Source organism: Schistocerca gregaria, chromosome 5 (assembly GCF_023897955.1).
Source record: "Schistocerca gregaria isolate iqSchGreg1 chromosome 5, iqSchGreg1.2, whole genome shotgun sequence".
In the NCBI taxonomy this organism is placed as follows: Eukaryota; Metazoa; Arthropoda; class Insecta; order Orthoptera; family Acrididae; genus Schistocerca; species Schistocerca gregaria.
The window spans coordinates 169,297,270-169,317,643 of record NC_064924.1 but is presented as its reverse complement, the minus strand read 5'-3'; the positions used below and the strand labels follow the sequence as shown (position 1 = coordinate 169,317,643).

General features: G+C 43.2%; 1 protein-coding gene across 4 annotated transcripts in view; it reads right to left on the bottom strand.

Annotated features, from left to right (window-relative positions):
- The window catches only part of LOC126272246 (speckle targeted PIP5K1A-regulated poly(A) polymerase-like), a 236,552-nt gene that overhangs the window by 184,934 nt on the left and 31,244 nt on the right, over nt 1–20,374 (bottom strand). For 3 of the 4 annotated variants that reach the window (XM_049974953.1, XM_049974957.1, XM_049974955.1), the window contains exons 4-5: nt 8,300–8,388; nt 7,004–7,152 (exon numbers count right to left, since the gene is read on the bottom strand). In XM_049974953.1, the coding sequence (XP_049830910.1) occupies nt 7,004–7,152; nt 8,300–8,388 (238 nt within the window). Of the gene's footprint in view, nt 1–7,003; nt 7,153–8,299; nt 8,389–20,374 lie in introns of those variants that run through there. The other variant, XM_049974956.1, reaches the window with a different exon arrangement.

The following is a 20,374-nucleotide window of genomic DNA, read 5'->3' as shown; positions in this document are numbered from 1 at the left end:
TCCACCCACTGTAATTTGCTTCTGAAGCATCTCTTCTGCCAGCTGCACACTAGTAAAGAAGTTGTAAACAGTAATATTTTTTGATGATCCTTCAATGCTTTTAGCAAGATCTTTCACCACATTCAATCCACAATTTTTCTGAATAGGTTCATGGGTCTTCCTTCCCGTATAAACAATTCCGTCTAAAGCATATGCAGATGTAGCATCACATAACCAAAATATTTTTATGCCATACTTGGCTGGTTTAGAGGGCATATACTGGGTGAAGCTGCATCTTCCACGGATTGGGACTAGCTGTTCGTCAACTGTGAGTGAATCATTGGGAATCATTCTATTTTTACACTTGTCAAGAAATAGTTCCCATACATAGCGAACAGCTGCAAGTTTGTCATCTGTAGATCAAGCTTCTAGGGTACGCCTGTCATCAAATCTAATAATTCTCCTTATATCCTCGAATCTATTTACTGACATGGTGGCCTTATATGTAGGATTTGCCTTTTCATCCAAGAATAATTCTCTAATAGGGACATCCCAACTCTTCTCAACACCAGAAAGCAGTAAAAGACCAAGAAAACCCTCCATTTCAGCAAGCGAAATGTTTTCCATGTTTTACCGTGTAAAGCAGCCACTCTTCTGCCTTCAATATTTATGCAGTTGATGATTTCCTCTAGTATTTCCTTGGAGATGAAATAGTCCCAGGCATCCTTAGGTTTACAGGTTTTCAAACAACGGGCTGGACCAGGTGCCTTCTTTACGATATTATGGACAGGCGTACGAAAAGTTGCAGAAGGATCTAATTTCCAAATTGTTCCACTCCGACTAATGTATGTGTGGTCTCCTATAACTTTTTGTGGTGGTTCTTCATTTTCAGACTCTGATGAAGTAATATTATTGGAAGGAGTGTCATCTGCCTCTATATTCACATCTGCAGGGGCATTGGCTGATTCTTCACTACTTGCATCTTCAAAAATATTTCTTTCCTCGCAAGAATCATCTTCTTCAAACCACTGAGCCACAACACTTTCAAAATTAGCTGCATTTTGCATGTACTGACTCTCTTGCTTTGCGTGTCGAAGTCATAGCAAAAGACATGTCTCTCGAACAGCAGCTTGTGCAACACTAAACGAGTCATACTCGCAGCAACAAACAAACTACAGTAACAATGAGGCTGACAAGAGGAGCACAGGATAACAATACTATGCAATAATAAAACATTTGATAGCAAAAAGATCAATAATACAATGACATCGCCAATATGTGAAAGTAGTGTGTATTATTTTTTTAGTTATACTATTACTACTATAGCTACTGCTGCTGTTGGCACTCCTGTTGCTGGAAGTACCACTACAGTTATTTTTGAATTAATAACTGCTCCCAAACAAATGTTGAAGAGAATATAGGCTAAAGAATATTTATAAATGTGTGAGGGCTTCTGCAGCCCTGCTTATGCATTCACGATGCATGGGTAAACGTATTGAATTATATAAAAAACCTCAAAAAGGTATCTTGTTCAGACTTGACAGGAGGAATGTCACAGTGTTAGTGAAAGAATACTGGAAAGCAATTTGAAATCAAACCAAAAATTACAGAAATTTTTTAAAAATGAAGACATACAAGGCCCTCGGAGGCCCTGTATGTACATCCTAGCGTTAAGATACATCACACAAATGTGCCAGTAAAATTTTTAATAACTACGTAAATGTCTGATCTTCTGGGCTCGAAATTTTTCTGGATGGTCATCCACAAAGTATTGATTTTTAAATGAGAGTCAAACGCTCTGTGATTTAAGAAATTCATCGTACGTTCTTGCCCGTAGTTCATCTTGTGTAAAAGGAAATTTACTTTGAAAGTAACACTTTTCAAACCACCATTCGCATATTTTCCCGTGACCTGTTAGAAATAGGTTCATTTCAGCAGTTGCAAGAGAGCGCCAGATAAGAGGCGTCACTGCACCTGCACAGCTACTATGACGCAGAAAGCCCTCATGTCCGTATGTGTAAAACATTAAAAGATCTTGCATTATGTCATAAAAGATACAAGACATCAAAGAATACTTCAAGAGCATCGGAATTTCGTGAACCATACTAAAATGTATAATTCAGCTTAAAGTGCACAATCATATGTCCAGATTCGGATGTAAATTTTCTTGAGTACCAGTACTGTATTATCTCATGTTTGGTTCTTCATTATGGCATAATGCCATACGAGCTAGAAGATGGAAAACGTACACTTGAAATGCAGCGAACTGTTGAAACTAGCCAATAGTGTGAAATTAAACACTTGGTTTCAAATAAATTGACTGCTCAGCGCAAAAGATTGATAAAAGCCAAATCTCTTTAGCAAACCAATAAAAATAACTTTATTGTTCAGCAAGGCGATTAATGCTTGACTGTCAGAAAGGTGGGAATAAAACCTGAAACTAACAATAAATTTTAGCCTTCTGTAACTATGCGAACATATTTTAATTCATTTGGTAGCTCCCAGCCAAGGGACATCCGTTTTGTTTTCATTTAATGTGAGAGCAATAACTGAAAAGGAAACAGGAAAAATCACTAAACGTAAACACAGGTAACGTGGAGACTACCGACATCCCCACTACAACTCAAGACTGTTCTGTGCATCGGCCCCGGAACTACGATATTTCCGAACCGGAGCAATGTAGGTAGTGGTGCCAAGCCACACTTGTGTAGCCAGAAGCGAGAGAAGGTACTACTCACATGCGACTCAACTGTGCACGCGCAAGAGCCTGCCCGCAACTGCTAAAATGAATCTAATATAAACAGCTGTCATGTCACGCTCATTGGAGGCAATTTATTGTTACCACAGTGTTTTGTTGTTGTATATGGCACATTTCTTTTGCAACTTAAGTTTTACTTTTGTTTTTTTTTTTCTCTCGTCCATGTTTTGTTGCTGTAGTATTATTCTGCAAAGGCAAGATACAGTAATATCCTCCTTTAGAGTATTTGTTCTTTGTTGTTGTTGTGGTCTTCAGTCCTGAGACTGGTTTGATGCAGCACTCCATGCTAATCTATCCTGTGCAAGCTCCTTCATCTCCCAGTACCTCCTGCAACCTACATCCTTCTGAATCTGCTTAGTGTATTCATCTCTTGGTCTCCCTCTACGATTTTTACCCTCCACGCTGCCCTCCAGTACCAAATTGGTGATCCCTTGATGCCTCAGAACAGGTCCTACCAACCGATTCCTTCTTTTAGTCAAGTTGTGCCACAAACTCCTCTTCTCCCCAATTCTATTCAATACCTCCTCATTAGTTATGTGATTTTCCCATCTAATCTTCAGCATTCTTCTGTAGCACCACATTTCGAAAGCTTCTATTCTCTTCTTGTCCAAACTATTTATTGTCCATGTTTCACTTCCATACATGGCTACACTCCATACAAATACTTTCAGAAACGACTTCCTGCACTTAAATCTATACTCGATGTTAACAAATTTCTCTTCTTCAGAAACGCTTTCCTTGCCATTGTCAGTCTTACCAGTCAAAATTACAAAAATTTAACTGGTAACTAAAACAATGAAAAATTCCCGGAATTCTAAAAAATTCCCGGGGTTTTCCCGGTTTTTCCCCGGACGAAAAAATTCCCGGGTTTTTTCCGGGTCGTATACACCCTGTTCTTGCATCCCTGAGGACATTGTTTTTTAATCCCTTCTTTTTATGTGTTGTTGGTATAAAATATTTTATTTTATCACAACTTAGGAATCTTGTTTTGCGTGTATTGGACTCACTCACAGTAACCACAGACATCACACAATTACTACCTTCAAATTCTGCTGGTAGACAAGTCATTGTAGGATAACTTCTGAAGAACCAAAGGAACGAGCATTTTAGCCCACTAGCTTGAAATCAGCTGCATAAACCATTTGCTATTAAAAAAAAATACCCTGTACCTCTTCATCAGCTAAGGTGGGTTACTTGCTTCAACACTGTGGGAGAACTTCACAGTCTATCATGAGCATATTTTGGCTCATGGGCAGTTCAGAAATACTTAAGCTTAGTGGGCAACAATGGTTGCTGTTGAAGACACACTAAAAGACTTGGCTTTAAAGACATGTTACATGGTCAGGAACAGCCCAACAATAGGAACAGCTTGGTGGCATTGGTGCAGAGGCTAGGGATAGAGACTGTCGTAAATTAGCATTGCCAGTCTGATACAAGCAATGCACTGCATCCACAATCTTTACTTGTGAAGGTCAGGCAGAACCATAAATAACAGACTTGTCTAGCGGGGGCAACATGAATGCTCTGTAGAATTATTGTAGACATGAATTTTCTGCACCTGGTACCTTTCCTTTCAGATACTTCAAAATACTTTAAGATTTAAATTATCTTCTCCAATGTTCTGAAAGTGTAGGATCTATGTAAATCTCTCAATAAACAGAAGACTAAGAGACTTGAATGACTGAGTGGAATGGAGAATGGAGCTATTAAAATGTAGACATGATTCATTTACTTTGTAACAGACCTGATTTAAACAGAAACACTATCTTACTGACCAGTACCAGTACAACCTTCAGAAGTCACAGTTCCTAGCGATGTCAATAGAAATAAATGCAGTTGAAAAGAGGAATCCTTACTTTTCAAACTATACACTGCATCTTCAGGAAGGAAAGAGGGATTCATTGCAGAATCCTTGAAATGAGAGGGGGCAGGTACTAGTAGGTTAGTCAAAATCTAGGTTGAATGATTAATTCCACTTCCTGTACACCATATTACCAATAAATGTTATGACATGGAACGTGTCAACTGAACAAAATATTTCACAGACAGTTCCCAGATATTTACAGACTGTAACTAACTATTTCTACTCAAGAATACTTTTATGCTTTAGGAGGAGTTGTTTTGAGAGACAACTTTAATTTACATTTGAAAACATTTCTGCTGTACAGATATTTCACTTTCAGGGGCAGAATCTTGAAGAGTTTTATAGCTAAGTATTGCAGTTCTTCCTGTGTCAAAATTAGATTCATTAGAGGGAAGTGCAGATAATATTTCCTTCTATTATTCTATTGGTAAACGTCTCCCTTGCTCTCAGACTGCAATGGACCGTTGACAACAAATTTTGTGTATGAATAAATGTGCTGTGAGGCTGGGGTTAATATTTCCAATTACTTAAACAGATGCCTGTCAAGAAGTACATGTGTGAACGCCAAGCACAATTATAATAACTTTCCTCTGTGCAAGTAATGCTTTTAGCCCTAGTTACCTGTTAGAACAGCATATTATGCTACAGCACTGATAATATGCAAAATATTTTAACTTACTGATTCTGATATTATTCTCATGACAATACTTGGTGAACCTAAAAGTTATAGCCAGTTTAATATCCCCTGACAGCCCCCCCCCCCCAACCCTCTCCCAGCCATGCCATACACACACCAGAACTTAGAATTTTCTACCACTGTGCATTATTTCTTGCTGATAAACTGCATTCATTGTAGGTGGGGTATTTTCAACAGTACAAAACTGGATGAGTTGTGTTTCTTCATATTTAAAGATAGTCCATTCATGCAAAACCAGTAAATAGCTTTAATAAAAACATCATTTACTATTTTTCCTGTGGATGCTTCTTGAATCAACTCGAGAACAGAACTTGCAAAAAGGACTAATTTAGTCTCATGATTCGAGAGGACCGCCTATTGTGAGAATAATGCATCAGGAGGGAGTTGGTAAGGACTGTGTCAGCTGTAGTTCAGAGATGATAAGAGACAGAACGAGAAGGAAATATGTTAAAAAGATGTGCAGAATTAAAAATATTTCCTCTTTGTTTCTTTCCGACCTTCTACCCTCACTGAGCCATTCTCCTTATCTTTGCCTTCTCTTGTCCTCACAACAGTTGAGCCCCACTCAACCTAAGGTCAAGTGAATCCCCCTTCCAGTCTTCTTTAATCAATCCCTGTTTACTACCTGAAGAATAATAAGTACAAATGGTAAATGATACAGGCAACAGTTTAGGAAAAATTAATCTATTGGAAGGTTCGACATTTGGTTTCACACCAAACACAACAATTCTAAAATAGCTAAATATCTCCTCTCATTTATCTGCAGACTCAAATGGAAGTACAACTTTGAACCATATCCGGGAGGACACATTAGAAAGTAAATTAGTGGCATCAGTCAATATGAAAATTATATTCAGGCATCAGTCAATATGAAAATTATATTCAATTTTTGAAATTTTAATTAATTTGTAACGCTGAAATTGTTAATTACTTACAGGGAAAGTGACCCTCTCCAAGCTGCCAATAAAAATTGTACAAAGGTTTGTGAGCTCTAAAATGCTATGTGACAAACTAACTTTTGCGTAAATTGAATTTTTTTAATAATGTTATTACCCATAGAAACCAACATTGCTTAAAAGCAACAATCATAAATTATGTTAATAAAATAGATCAAAATAATATTAATGTAATATTTCACATTTATACACCTATGTAATATTATAAACTAAAGCTTTTACCACTTGAAACCTTCTAAATTCAGTAAAGAAAGAATTAACTTTGTCATGCACTATTTAAATATGGTATTCCTTGTGAAACAAGACTGTGTCATTTTCGCTCTTATCATACTTACTACTGACACATTTTCTGGTTTGCACTCATGGTAAACTTTTCTTTCCTCAAATAAATTCATATGAATCATACAAGAAATGCATATAATCCTGATCAATGTCCAATTCTAATTCCATTTGGAATGCTGTGCCACATCTTTTATGATTCAGAGGCAAACACCAAATGCTGAATGTGGAGGGTGGGGGGAGAAGTTGGAATGGGTATGTATCTGTGAAAGCACAGGTTTTATACCAACTTATGCCTTACAAGCAGCAAGTAAACTCTGAGTAGAAAAAATTAAACATCCTCATTTTAAATGAAGGGACAGAGGCAAAATGTTCATGGTGCAACATTGACAGCAACAAAATATTAGGAACCTGTGTACTACTTGTTAGTATAAACTGAATTTTCTTAACAACAATAGCAGGTAACTTACCTTGTCATCACGTGCTGGATCTCTCAAAATTATAAAATCCAGCACTATTCCTATGTGCTCTTCCATGTTGGTACTGGGTGACTGACAAGCTTGCTCAATAGCAGAAATAATAGCTGCATTATCGATGCCAGCTTCAGGTGAAGTATTTTCTGTATGCAAAAGCATAAAATCAAGTGAAACAACAAATATTTATAAACTATTATATACTTTTCTATTAAACGTAGCATTCCTACTTTTAAAAGATATTCCATAAACTTGAAAAATTCAAATTAGTGCACCAATTATGCATTAGCAAATGGTTGTGATGTCTGGACAAATCAAACACTGCAACAAGTGTGTTCCTTGTACTAAGGCTGATGTATCAGTTTTGCTTTTCATTTCAATTTCTGGATTTCACTTATGTTATTTTCGAGTGAGTGGAACTGGTGTTCCTTGAAGAGTACCACAGAAAAACCTGGTAAAACCTCATGGATAATCTGGTTTAAACACACAATAAAAAGGAAAAAAAGGATTTAAGAAATTCACTATATGCTTTTACCAAACTAAGTCTTCTAATATCGTTCCAAATAAAGTGACAAAGGTGAACCTTAAAAGACATGCAAATTCCAATCCATAGAGCTCAATTGTGGTCATGCACTCTGACAGATACTGTAAATACATTTTTCCAAGTAAAGATACATGTGAAATCAAAGGTTTTTTCTGGGGTGAAGTTGTAAGTCTGGATAACATCCAAATTTTAAATCATACAACACAAAGATTTTTCAATTTTGCACAGTAAAAATTGTAAATCTTACACAGCAAACAACAGAAGGGTGATTTGAGGCATGGGGAGCAGTGGTTGGATGAGGGGGAAGGAGTGGAGGTAGGAATGCATGGAAAGAGTGAGCCTTAGGAGTAGAGGAATGAGACAAGGCGGAGTGAAGAAATGGAAGAGGAGAGAGGGAAGAGTGGGGGGGAGGGGGGGGGGGAGATAGGGAGAAGTGGGGAAGAGGAAAGGGGGATGAGATTGGGACAGAGGGTGATAACATGAAATTAATGTAACATTTCCTGCATTCCAGCATCTTTAATTTTCTGGTTCCCAAACTTGGCTTTGATGAAAAATTGTTTTTAGGTTAATTATTCAAACTTTTTTATGTTTACCTAACATACAACTGGAAATTTAGTTTATTTTTCTACATAGCCCACACACAGTATGTGTTCACAATTGACTTACCTATTGAAGAGAGAACAAAATTACATATGACGGCCACACAAGCAAATAAATATTACATTTCAGATAGGTTTTACATAACTTACTTTTCTGGTTGGATTCTAATCTTGGTTCTGTGTGGATGAGTTGATTTAAAACATGCACAGGTGACTTGAGCAATGCTTCAGCCGCTTCTCTGAAAGAGTAAAAGGAAAATAACAATGATATCATCAGATTGGTTATCCCTCATTAACGAGCTGTACATTTGCAAATGCAAAAATCTGTTTATTATGGTGACTCTGATACAAAAATGTTTCTACTTACTAGCCAGTACTGAAAAGAGAACAAAAGTGAAAAGAGATAAAAATGCTAACTTTTAGAATGCAGTAGAAAAATTCCCTCTAAAAATTCACAGCAGTATGTTATGCATTTCTCTGAAAACACTGTTCACAAATAATACAAACCTTTTCTAAAGGGTATATCCCTAAGGGGTTAGATTTCTCCCAACAGCACTTAATGTTCTATAGCATTCCACCATAATGAGCAGAACACTGCAATTTCATATGGTATTTCGTAATGACAGTAACATGAAAGTCTTGTCAGTCATAGGCAGATAATCATCCACAAAAATGAGAACTTGCCCATTTTTAACTATATATCAAAGAAAACAAAAAGTGTTTGTTTATTTAAAAATCAAATATATTGATGCAATATTCTTAAATACTTTATGGAAATAACATTCTTCAAGTGGCAGCAATACTAAAAAAGACTGAAAGGTATGAGCCTGAGTTCAATCAATGACATTATCATAAGATACGGAGCATGTGCTCAGCTCAGTGAAGGAAACCACACCATGTGCTTTTCAAAGAAACCATTCCAGTATTTGCTTTAAATGATTTAGGGAAATGACGTACTGCCAAGTATTCAGCCAAGATTTGAGAAAAGTTCCCTACTACATTACAAAATTTCTTTGACAAAGAAATATGATAGTATAATGCTGGCCAATCATATGCTGTCTGGGCTCCCATGACAGCAGATGCTGACTCCAATACTGTATGTACTAGCAGCCACCGATATCATTGAGGGGCAGTAGCCTCCCATCTGCTACAATCCTGTCTCTGCAATACAAGTAAAGAAATATTTAAACCTCAGCAACTTATTAGCCAGTGAGGATGCAGCACCTTCTCCTGTCTTACAAATGGCTGATTCCTTCACCCACCTGAGGTCACATGCAAACCTCAACATATCACATAGAATGCAGTACACATCTGGCTTTCGGAGACCTATCATATTTACTCGAATCTAAGTTGCACTCGAATCTAAGCTGCACCTGAGATATGAGACTCGAAATCAAGGGAACTCCAATGTGAGGTGCGTAATGGGGCCCCTTAGGGATACGGCGGCTAAGGAGGGGAAGAAATCCAGTGTGCACTGCGTGTGCATTCCGGGAGGAGTCATTCCTGATGTGGAAAGGGTCCTTCCGGATGCCATGGAGAGCACAGGGTGCAGCCAGCTGCAGGTGGTGGCACATGTCGGCACTAATGACGTGTGTAGCTTTGGATCTGAGGAAATTCTCTCTGGATTCCAGCGGCTATCTGATTTGGTGAAGGCTGCCGGTCTTGCTTACGAGATGAAGGCAGAGCTCACCATCTGCAGCATCGTTGACAGAACCGACTGCGGATCTTTGGTACAGAGCCGGGTGGAGGGTCTGAATCAGAGGCTCAGACGATTTTGCGACCGTGTTGGCTGCAGATTCCTTGACTTGCGCCATAGGGTGGTGGGGTTTCGGGTTCCGCTGAATAGGTCAGGAGTTCACTACACTCAGCTGGCGGCTACACGGGTAGCGGAGGCTGTGTGGCGTGGACTGGGCAGTTTTTTAGGTTAGAAGGCCTCGGGAAAGTACGGGGTGGGCTGCAATGTCAAAGGGTGCATGGCAATTACAGGACGTGCTTGGATCAAGGAACAGTCGGAATTATAGTTGTAAATTGTTGTAGTTGCGCTGGAAAAGTCCCTGAGCTTCAAGCGCTAATAGAAAGCACAGAAGCTGATATCATTATAGGTACAGAAAGCTGGCTAAAGCCTGAAATAAGTTCTGCAGAAATTTTTACGAAGTCTCAGACGGTGTTCAGGAAAGATAGATTAGGCAGAATTGGTGGTGGAGTGTTTGTGTCAGTCAGTAGTGGTTTACCTTGCAGTGAAGTCGAAGTAGATACTCCGTGCGAATTGGTATGGGTGGAGGTTATACTTAACAGCCGAATTAAGTTAATAACTGGCTCCTTCCACCGACCCCCAGACTCCGATGATACAGTTGCGGAACAGTTCAGAGAAAGTTTGAGTCTCGTAACAAATAAATACCCCACTCATACGGTTATAGTTGGTGGGGACTTCAACCTACCCTCGGTATGTTGGCAAAAATACTTGTTCAAAACCGGTGGTAGGCAGAAAACGTCTTCCGAGATTGTCCTAAACGCTTTCTCCGAAAATTATTTCGAGCAGTTAGTCCACGAACCCACGCGAATTGTAAATGGTTGCGAAAACACACTTGACCTCTTAACCACAAATAATCCAGAGCTGATAGAGAGCATCATGACTGATACAGGGATTAGTGATCACAAGGTCGTTGTAGCTAGGCTCAATACCATTTCTTCCAAATCCATCAGAAACAAACGCAAAATAATTTTATTTAAAAAAGCGGATAAAGTGTCACTAGAAGCCTTCCTAAAAGACAATTTCCATTCCTTCCGAACTGACTATGCGAATGTAGACGAGATGTGGCTCAAATTCAAAGATATAGTAGCAACAGTAATTGAGATATTCATACCTCATAAATTGGTAAGAGATGGAACGGATCCCCCGTGGTACACAAAAAAGGTCCGAACGCTGTTGCAGAGGCAATGGAAAAAGCATGCGAAGTTCAGAAGAACGCGAAATCCCGAAGATGGGCTACAATTTACAGACGCGCGAAATTTGGCACGTACTTCGATGCGAGATGCCTTTAATAGGTTCCACAACGAAACATTGTCTCAAAATTTGGTAGAAAATCCGAAGAAATTCTGGTTGTATGTAAAGTACACAAGCGGCAAGACGCAGTCAATACCTTCGCTGCGCAGTGCCGATGGTACTGTTACCGACGACTGTGCCGCTAAAGCGGAGTTATTGAACGCAGTTTTCCGAAATTCCTTCACCAGGGAAGACAAATGGAATATTCCAGAATTTGAAACACGAACATCTGCTAGCATGAGTTTCTTAGAAGTAGATACCTTAGGGGTTGCGAAGCAACTCAAATCGCTTGATACGGGCAAGTCTTCAGGTCCAGATTGTATACCGATTAGGTTCCTTTCAGATTACGCTGATACTATAGCTCCCTACTTAGCACTCATATACAACCGCTCGCTCACCGATAGATCTGTACCTACAGATTGGAAAATTGCGCAGGTCGCACCAGTGTTCAAGAAGGGTAATAGGAGTAATCCATTTAACTACAGACCTATATCATTGACGTCGGTTTGCAGTAGGGTTTTGGAGCATATACTGTATTCAAACATTATGAATCACCTCGAAGGGAACGATCTATTGACACGTAAACAGCATGGCTTCAGAAAACATCGCTCTTGTGCAACGCAGCTAGCTCTTTATTCGCACGAAGTAATGGCCGCTATCGACAGGGAATCTCAAGTTGATTCCGTATTTCTAGATTACCGGAAAGCTTTTGACACCGTTCCTCACAAGCGACTTCTAATCCAGCTGCGGACCTATGGGGTATCGTCTCAGTTGTGAGACTGGATTCGTGATTTCCTGTCAGGAAGGTCGCAGTTCGTAGTAATAGACGGCAAATCATCGAGTAAAACTGAAGTGATATCAGGTGTTCCCCAGGGAAGCGTCCTGGGACCTCTGCTGTTCCTGATCTATATAAATGACCTGGGTGACATTCTGAGCAGTTCTCTTAGATTGTTCGCAGATGATGCTGTAATTTACCGTCTAGTAAGGTCATCCGAAGACCAGTATCAGTTGCAAAGCGATTTAGAAAAGATTGCTGTATGGTGTGTCAGGTGGCAGTTGACGCTAAATAAAGAAAAGTGTGAGATGATCCACATGAGTTCCAAAAGAAATCCGTTGGAATTCGATTACTCGATAAATAGTACAATTCTCAAGGCTGTCAATTCAACTAAGTACCTGGGTGTTAAAATTACGAACAACTTCAGTTGGAAGGACCACATAGATAATATTGTTGGGAAGGCGAGCCAGGGGTTGCGTTTCATTGGCAGGATACTTAGAAGATGCAACAAGTCCACTAAAGAGACAGCTTACACTACACTCATTCGTCCTCTGTTAGAATATTGCTGCGCGGTGTGGGATCCTTACCAGGTGGGATTGACGGAGGACATCGAAAGGGTGCAAAAAAGTGCAGCTCGTTTTGTATTATCACGTTATAGGGGAGAGAGTGTGGCAGATATGATACTCGAGTTGGGATGGAAGTCATTACAGCATAGACGTTTTTCGTCGCGGCGAGACCTTGTTACGAAATTTCAGTCACCAACTTTCTCTTCCGAATGCGAAAATATTTTGTTGAGCCCAACCTACATAGGTAGGAATGATCATCAAAATAAAATAAGAGAAATCAGAGCTCGAACAGAAAGGTTTAGGTGTTCGTTTTTTCCGCTCGCTGTTCGGGAGTGGAATAGTAGAGAGATAGTATGATTGTGGTTCGATGAACCCTCTGCCAAGCACTTAAATGTGAATTGCAGAGTAGTCATGTAGATGTAGATGTAGATGTAAGCCGCACCTGAGATTTGAGACTCGAAATTCAAGGGGGGAGAAAAATTATAGGCCACATCTCCAAATCTAAACAAAGTTGGTTCATTTTAATATGAGACACAATTTAGGTCGAATGAATGACGATACAGCTACAGTAGTTTGGTTTGAGTTGTAAGCTTAGCAGTTAAGCTCTAACAGGTAGCCATTGCCATGCGTCAGGCACTCCGTCCATTTTTATACGAGTACCCTTCCTTTTCCATGTGCTTCGTCTGGTTTGAATTAATTGCTTATTTTTCTTTGATCAGATAAGCACAGTTTTCTTTTTTATAGGTGTTTATCACTCTAAGCTGAAAATGCATTACTGTACTGTGTCATGCATTGTTTGTCGCATTCTGATAGTGCATGTTTATGGCCTGTCGCCGCTCGCGGCATGGCTTGCTTTTGTGCGCCCTACCTCTGCCTCTCTTTTTTTTTTTTTTTTAAGGTGAGGGGGCGGGGGGGTGGAGGAGAGGCATTAATGAAACACTGGCAAGAAACTGCTATTTGTTGTTACTTACACTGCTGCTTTCTTTGATAATGATCAACAAGAACCAACTAATAGACTGCGTATGATAGAAGACCTCCTGAACGAGAGTTAGCAAAAATTTTTCATTGTTTGAAAATCTTTATAGGCGCCTCTTTAGTAGATTACATTCTACACAGAAATTAGATTCATCTTAGATTTAAAAATCTAGTCAATTGCCGTGCTCCATTTCTGACTGTATCACTATTAAGCATAAGAATAATATGAATATAAACATGACATGATATGTATATTTTTCCACGTTTGCTGTTGTCTCGCTCTAATTTCGTAGTTTATTAGGCAGACAGGATTTAAATGAGATAGTAGCATACATGAAACAATACATTGCAAAATGTTTATATGCGTATTATTCTTATGGTGAAGAGAATACTGCATGCATTTATAAAAGTTCGTATTAGCAACCATCTCTTCTCACAGATAGGAAAAAATTCAGAACATAGAGTTGGCTATATTGACAAACATCCCAAACAGTCTTGCCAGTCGGATTTTCGTAGTAGACTGAAATACTGCTACATTCTAAGATGAACAATACGGAATTTGTATTTACTTTGTTGGATAATGTATGAAAATGCAGTGGTCGAAACTCGGAGCGGAGAAAATAGCTCGTCTTCCACCCCGTTTTTTTTTTTTTTTTTTTTTTTTTCTTTCTTTTTTTTACTGACGCACAGGTTTTGGCACCAGTATTTATCTTTGTGCCTACAAAGCATGCCTGTGTAGTGCTACATATATTCGATGGCAGAAGTAAGTTGTGGCGGCACCAACCAACTTTTACAGAATTTCCGCTTGCTTTGCACTTGATTCTAAGCCGCAGACAGTTTTTTAGATTACAAAAACCAGAAAAAAAGTGCGGCTTAGATTTGAGTAAATACGGTAGATTGACTTCAACATTATGAAGAAGACTTTTTACCTTTGTTGATGGAGCAAAACATTTTGGATGCTATATTTCTGTAGAAGTCTACCAGTCCTTCCGGATATTGAGCCAGCAAAAGGTAGATAAAAAATTCTTAGATTTTTTCCTCTGTTTCTGTCTCAACCTCTTTCTCAGGCATTCTTTATTTTTATTGCAACACCTACTCAGTTTTATGACCTGAATACCCATTATTTCTGAACACTATTTGTAAGTTCCTATCTCTTCAACAAGGCCTCCTTGTCTGAAAGTCTTTGAGCTGTGGATCAGAGCCTTAAGAACTGAATTTCTTTGTGATGGATGGTGAAGGCTTGAGGCTTGGAGACAAAGGTCACTTCTCCACCCTCTCCGTAAAGATCTCGTCCACCATATGCCCCTGCTGGCTACCAGCACTCTCTGTGTGGTTTTTCTATATACCTCTGACACAGTGATCTGTCTGGTCTTCTGCTGACTAACATGTCAAGGAAAGGTAGCTGGCTCTCTTTTTCAAGTTCCATTGTTAATTTTGTACTTGGATTATAGGTTTAAATGGTCCAGGGACACAAACTCTCTCTCTCTCTCTCTCTCTCTCTCTCTCTCTCTCTCTCTGTCAGCCACGTATCAAAACACAATGGACTGAACCTGGCCGAGTCTAGTGGCCTTGCTTCAAAGTGTTCCATGTACTGGTTCACCAAGACAGGTTATAATGGACTACCGATTGCCACACATCAGAGTACGCATAGTATTTTATGTCTAACAGGAAATAAGTTGACATTAGAGTGTGTCTTCCAAGTTCAGAGAAACAATCATCAAACTTTTCCACAATTAGTTCCAACCCTTCTGAAAGTGACACTCTCTTAAACAAACTGACCATATCTGCATTCCAGAGCAGCAATTAACCAGAGTGTTGTACAAAGTTAGCAGGATTGTGAATGTGCTGTTTGCACTACTCCACATATTCTCTGAGAATACGTTTTAAGTATCTTGCCAGCTATTATGTAGACTTGCAAACATTACTAACTATGGGGCTTGGAGGGCTGCCATCCTGGTGTACCTTAGAAAGGCCATGTGGTCATGGTGGCACAACTGCTTCTGTTCTAACATTTTGTAGCAAAGCTGACTCAGTGAGAAGAATCATCATCTTACTCCCGAATTCATTTTTTTTACAGTTTCCTTGTTGGTTGGTTGGTTGAGTGTGGGATTGAAGGGACCAGACTGCTAAGGTCATCGGTCCCTTGTTCCACGATAAAATCACACGAAATAAAAACTGTCAGTCGTTAAAAACGGAGAACTGAGACAAGGGACGACTCAATACAAGAAAGACAGACAAAGACCAGACAAACGGAACTAAAATCACACCGAGTGTGAAGGTGGTTGGCCGGCCATGAAAATAAGGAAAAGCCAACCACCAAATGACATTAAAACCCACAGTTTAAAACCACAGGCCAAAGGCCCAAGTCAATACAGGAAATAAAAGGACAAACACTCAAATCATACGATAAAAACCCCCTGCCCGAATAAAACTCAACACGAGGTCCGCCATAGCAACGTCATCACATAAAAGTGCAGGGAGGGTATCAGGCAACGCAAACGTCTGCCTGAGTCCTGTTAAAAGCGGGCAGTCCACCAAAATGTGGACCACCGTCAGAGCTGCCCCACAGCGACATAGCGGTGGGTCCTCCCGGCGCAACAAATAGCCGTGCGTCAGCCACGTGTGGCCAACGCGCAGCTGGCAGAGGACGACAGAGTCCTTCCGAGAGGCCCGCATGGAGGAGCGCCACACACCGGTCATCTCCTTAACCGCCCGAAGTTTGTTGGGCGTGGGCAGGGTGCGCCACTCGTCACCCCAGGCACCAAGCACTTTCTGGCGCAAAAGTGACAGGAGATCACACTCCATAAGGCCGAGTTCCAGAGCCGGTGAACTCACTGCCTGTTTAGCCAGCGTGTCAACCCGCTCATTGCCCGGGATGCCGACATGACCTGGGGTCCAAACAAAGACCACAGAGCGGCCGCAACGGGCAAGAGCATGGAGCGACTCGTGGATGGCCATCACCAGACGGGAACGAGGAAAGCACTGGTCAAGAGCTCGTAAACCACTCAGGGAGTCACTACAGATGACAAAGGACTCACCTGAGCGGGAGCGGATATACTCTAGGGCGCGATAGATGGCAACCAACTCGGCAGTGTATACACTGTTCCCGGGTGCCAGCGACCGTTGCTCACAATGATCCTCTAGAGTAAGAGCGTAACCAGTGCGACCAGAGACCATCGAACCGTCGGTATAGGCCACGGCAGACCCGGGAAACTCGGCAAGGAGAGAAACAAAGCGGCGGCGGAGGGCCGGAGGAGGGACCGAGTCTTTCGGACCCTGTGCCAAATCCAGCCGAATGCATGGTCGGCGCACACACCAAGGGGGCAGACGGAGATTGGCCCGGAAAACAGGCGGAAGAGGAAAAAACTCAATCCCACACAGTAGAGCCCGGATGCGAACCGCGATCGTACACCCTGACCGGGGCCGCCTGTCTGGAAGATGGACGATCGAGTGCGGGAACAGGAGACGGTAGTTGGGATGTCCTGGCAAGCTACAAACTTGGGCAGCATAAGCGGCCAGAAGTCGGTCGCGCCGGATCCGCAATGGAGGAACACCAGCCTCCACAAGTAAGCTGTCAACAGGGCTTGTCCGAAATGCTCCTGTGGCGAGTCGGATCCCGCAGTGATGGATGGGATCCAGCAATTGCAATGCTGATGGCCATGCCGAACCATAAGCCACACACCCATAATCAAGGCGGGACTGGATCAGCGCTTGATACAGCCGGAGAAGGGTGGACCGATCGGCACCCCATCCAGTGTGGCTAAGGCAACGGAGAGTGTTTAAATGTCGCCAGCATGTTTGTTTAAGCTGCCTAATATGAGGCAGCCAAGTCAACCGGGCATCAAATACCAGTCCCAAGAACCGATGCGTCTCTTCCACAGCAAGAGGTTCACCGTCAAGGTAAAGGCGTGGCTCAGGGTGAACCGTGCGACGCCGGCAGAAATGCATAACGCAGGTCTTAGCGGCCGAAAACTGGAAGCCGTGCGCTACAGCCCATGACTGCGCCTTGCGGATAGCGCCCTGCAGCTGGCGCTCAGCAACTGCAATGCCAGCGGAGCTGTAGTAGAGGCAGAAGTCGTCTGCATACAACGAAGCTGCGACGGACGATCCCACCGCCTCAGCGAGCCCATTGATCGCAATTAAAAACAGGGAGACACTGAGGACAGACCCCTGTGGGACCCCGTTCTCCTGGACCCGGGAGGAACTATGGGACGCAGCAACTTGCACGCGGAAGGAACGAGACGACAGAAAATTCTGAATAAAAATCGGGAGCGGGCCCCTAAGACCCCACCCATGAAGTGTGGCCAGGATGTGATATCGCCAAGTCGTATCGTACGCCTTCCGCATGTCGAAGAAGACGGCAACCAGATGTTGGCGGCGTGCAAAGGCTGCACGGACGGCAGACTCTAGGGAGACCAGATTATCGACGGCAGAGCGGCCTTTACGGAACCCACCCTGAGACGGAGCCAGAAGGCCTCGAGACTCGAGGAGCCAACTCAACCTCCGGCTCACCATACGTTCTAGCAACTTGCAAAGAACGTTGGTGAGGCTTATGGGGTGGTAGCTGTCCACCTCCAGCGGGTTCTTGCCAGGTTTCAACACGGGGAGGACGATGCTTTCTCGCCATTGAGACGGGAACACACCCTCAACCCAGATGCGGTTGAAAACATCTAGGAGGCGTCGCTGGCAATTCACAGAGAGGTGTTTCAGTATCTGGCTGTGGATGCGGTCTGGCCCAGGAGCCGTATCAGGGCAAGCAGATAGTGCACTCTGGAATTCCCAGTCGCTGAAAGGAGCATTGTACGACTCCGCGTGGCGCGTGTGAAAGGAAAGCCTCCAACTTTCCAACCGCTCTTTCCGGGAGCGGAAGGCCAGTGGGTAATTTGTAGATGCGGAACACTGAGCAAAATGCGCTGCTAACCGGTCCGCAATCGTGTCGGAGTCAGGACACACCACTCCATTCAGCGAAAGCCCAGGGACAGAGACAGGTGGCCGATAGCCATGGAGTCGCCTAATCTTAGCCCAAATCTGCGATGCAGAGGTACGGACGCCAATGGTGGAAACATACCGTTCCCAGAACTCCTGCTTCCATTGGCGAATAAGGCGTCGGGCACGGGCACGGAGCTGTTTAAAAACGATGAGGTTCTCCAAGGACGGGTGCCGCTTATGGCGTTGAAGAGCCTGCCGGCGATCTCTAATCGCCTCTGCGATCTCGGGCGCTCACCAAGGCACAGTCCTCCGCCGAGGGGACCCGGATGAACAGAGAATCGCAGATGCCGCCGCAGAAACGATGCCGGTGGTGACCGACTGAACCACCGCATCAACGGTGTCATGGGAAGGAGGTGCGATAGTGGCGAGAGAGGAGAACAAGCCCCAATCAGCCTTATTCAGAGCCCATCTGGAGGGGCGTTCAGAAGAGTGACGCTGTGGTAGTGACAGAAAGATGGGGAAATGGTCACTACCACGTAAGTCGTCATGGACGCTCCAGTGGATGGATGGTGAAAGTCCGGGACTGCAGATAGAAAGGTCGATGGCCGAAAATGTGCCATGGACTACGCTGAAATGTGTCGGCTCTCCTGTGTTTAAGAGGCAGAGGTCAAGCTGCGAGAGAAGAGTCTCGACATCTCTACCCAGGCCAGTAATCGCGGCGCTACCCCACAGGGGGTTATGGGCGTTAAGGTCGCCCAGTAACACAAAAGGAGGAGGCAGTTGTGCTATCAATGCAGCCAACACATGACGCGAGACATCACCATCTGGCGGAAGATACAAACTGCAGACAGTAATAGGTTGAGGCGTCCACATCCTTACAGCGACAGCCTCTAAAGGTGTGTGAAGAGGTACACATTCGCTGTAGACAGAGTTAAGGATGTAGACGCAGACTCCACCAGATACCCTCTCATAAGCTGCCCGGTTCTTGTAATAACCCCGATACCCACGTAGGGCAGGAGTCCGCATTGCCGGAAACCAAGTTTCCTGTAGGGCAATACAGAGGAAAGGGTGACTGCTGATGAGTTGGCGAAGCTCAGCAAGATGGTGCAAAAAAGCGCTGCAGTTCCACTGGAGTATCGCTTTGTCCATGTCCGAAAAAGGCGTGAAGGGGCCAAGGAGGCAGATCACGCCACTGGGCCACCTGCTGCCACCGATGGAGGACCAGTACAATCTGCTTCCATGGTGTCTGAGGGTCCGGCGAGATCCAGGACCTCAGCGGACGCCCAGATCTCCACCTTATCCTCGGACGCAGAGCCTGTAGGGAGCAGTGGGGTGGATGCCACCGCGTGTTCCTTGGCCTTAGAGGTCTTCTTCTTCGTCTTGTCTCTCTGGTCCTTGGGTTTCATTGGCTGGGAGGGCTCCAGCGAGTCAGTCTCCGGGACGGAGAAGGAGCGGGAAGCCCTGCGACCAGCCGCTGGTCTGCTTTTCTTCCATTGGCTGACGTCACCCTTCCCAGAAGCGGAAACCTGGGAAGGAAGGGACCCAAGGGACCCTTTCCGTGCTATTCGAGCCGGGGAAGTTTGAGGCTTCCCCAGCTTAGAAGTGGGGACTGATGTCCCCGATGGTTGGGGGGTTGCTGCTGCTGAGGCAGGTAGTGCAGGAGCAGCAGGGAGTGAAGTGCCCCCCACCTTCAAGGGGGCAGTGTAGCATTCCGGCTCTGAGAGGTGGCAGTCTGAGGGAGAGCTAATGGGGCCATAACAGTAGTAGCCGCGGCGTAAGAGGCAGTCATTCGAACAGGATGGAGGCGTTCGAACTTCTGCCTGGCCGCAGTGTATGTCAGGCGGTCCAGGGTCTTATACTCCATGATTTTGCGCTCTTTCTGGAATATCCTGCAGTCCGGCGAGCAAGGCGAGTGGTGCTCTCCGCAGTTTACACAG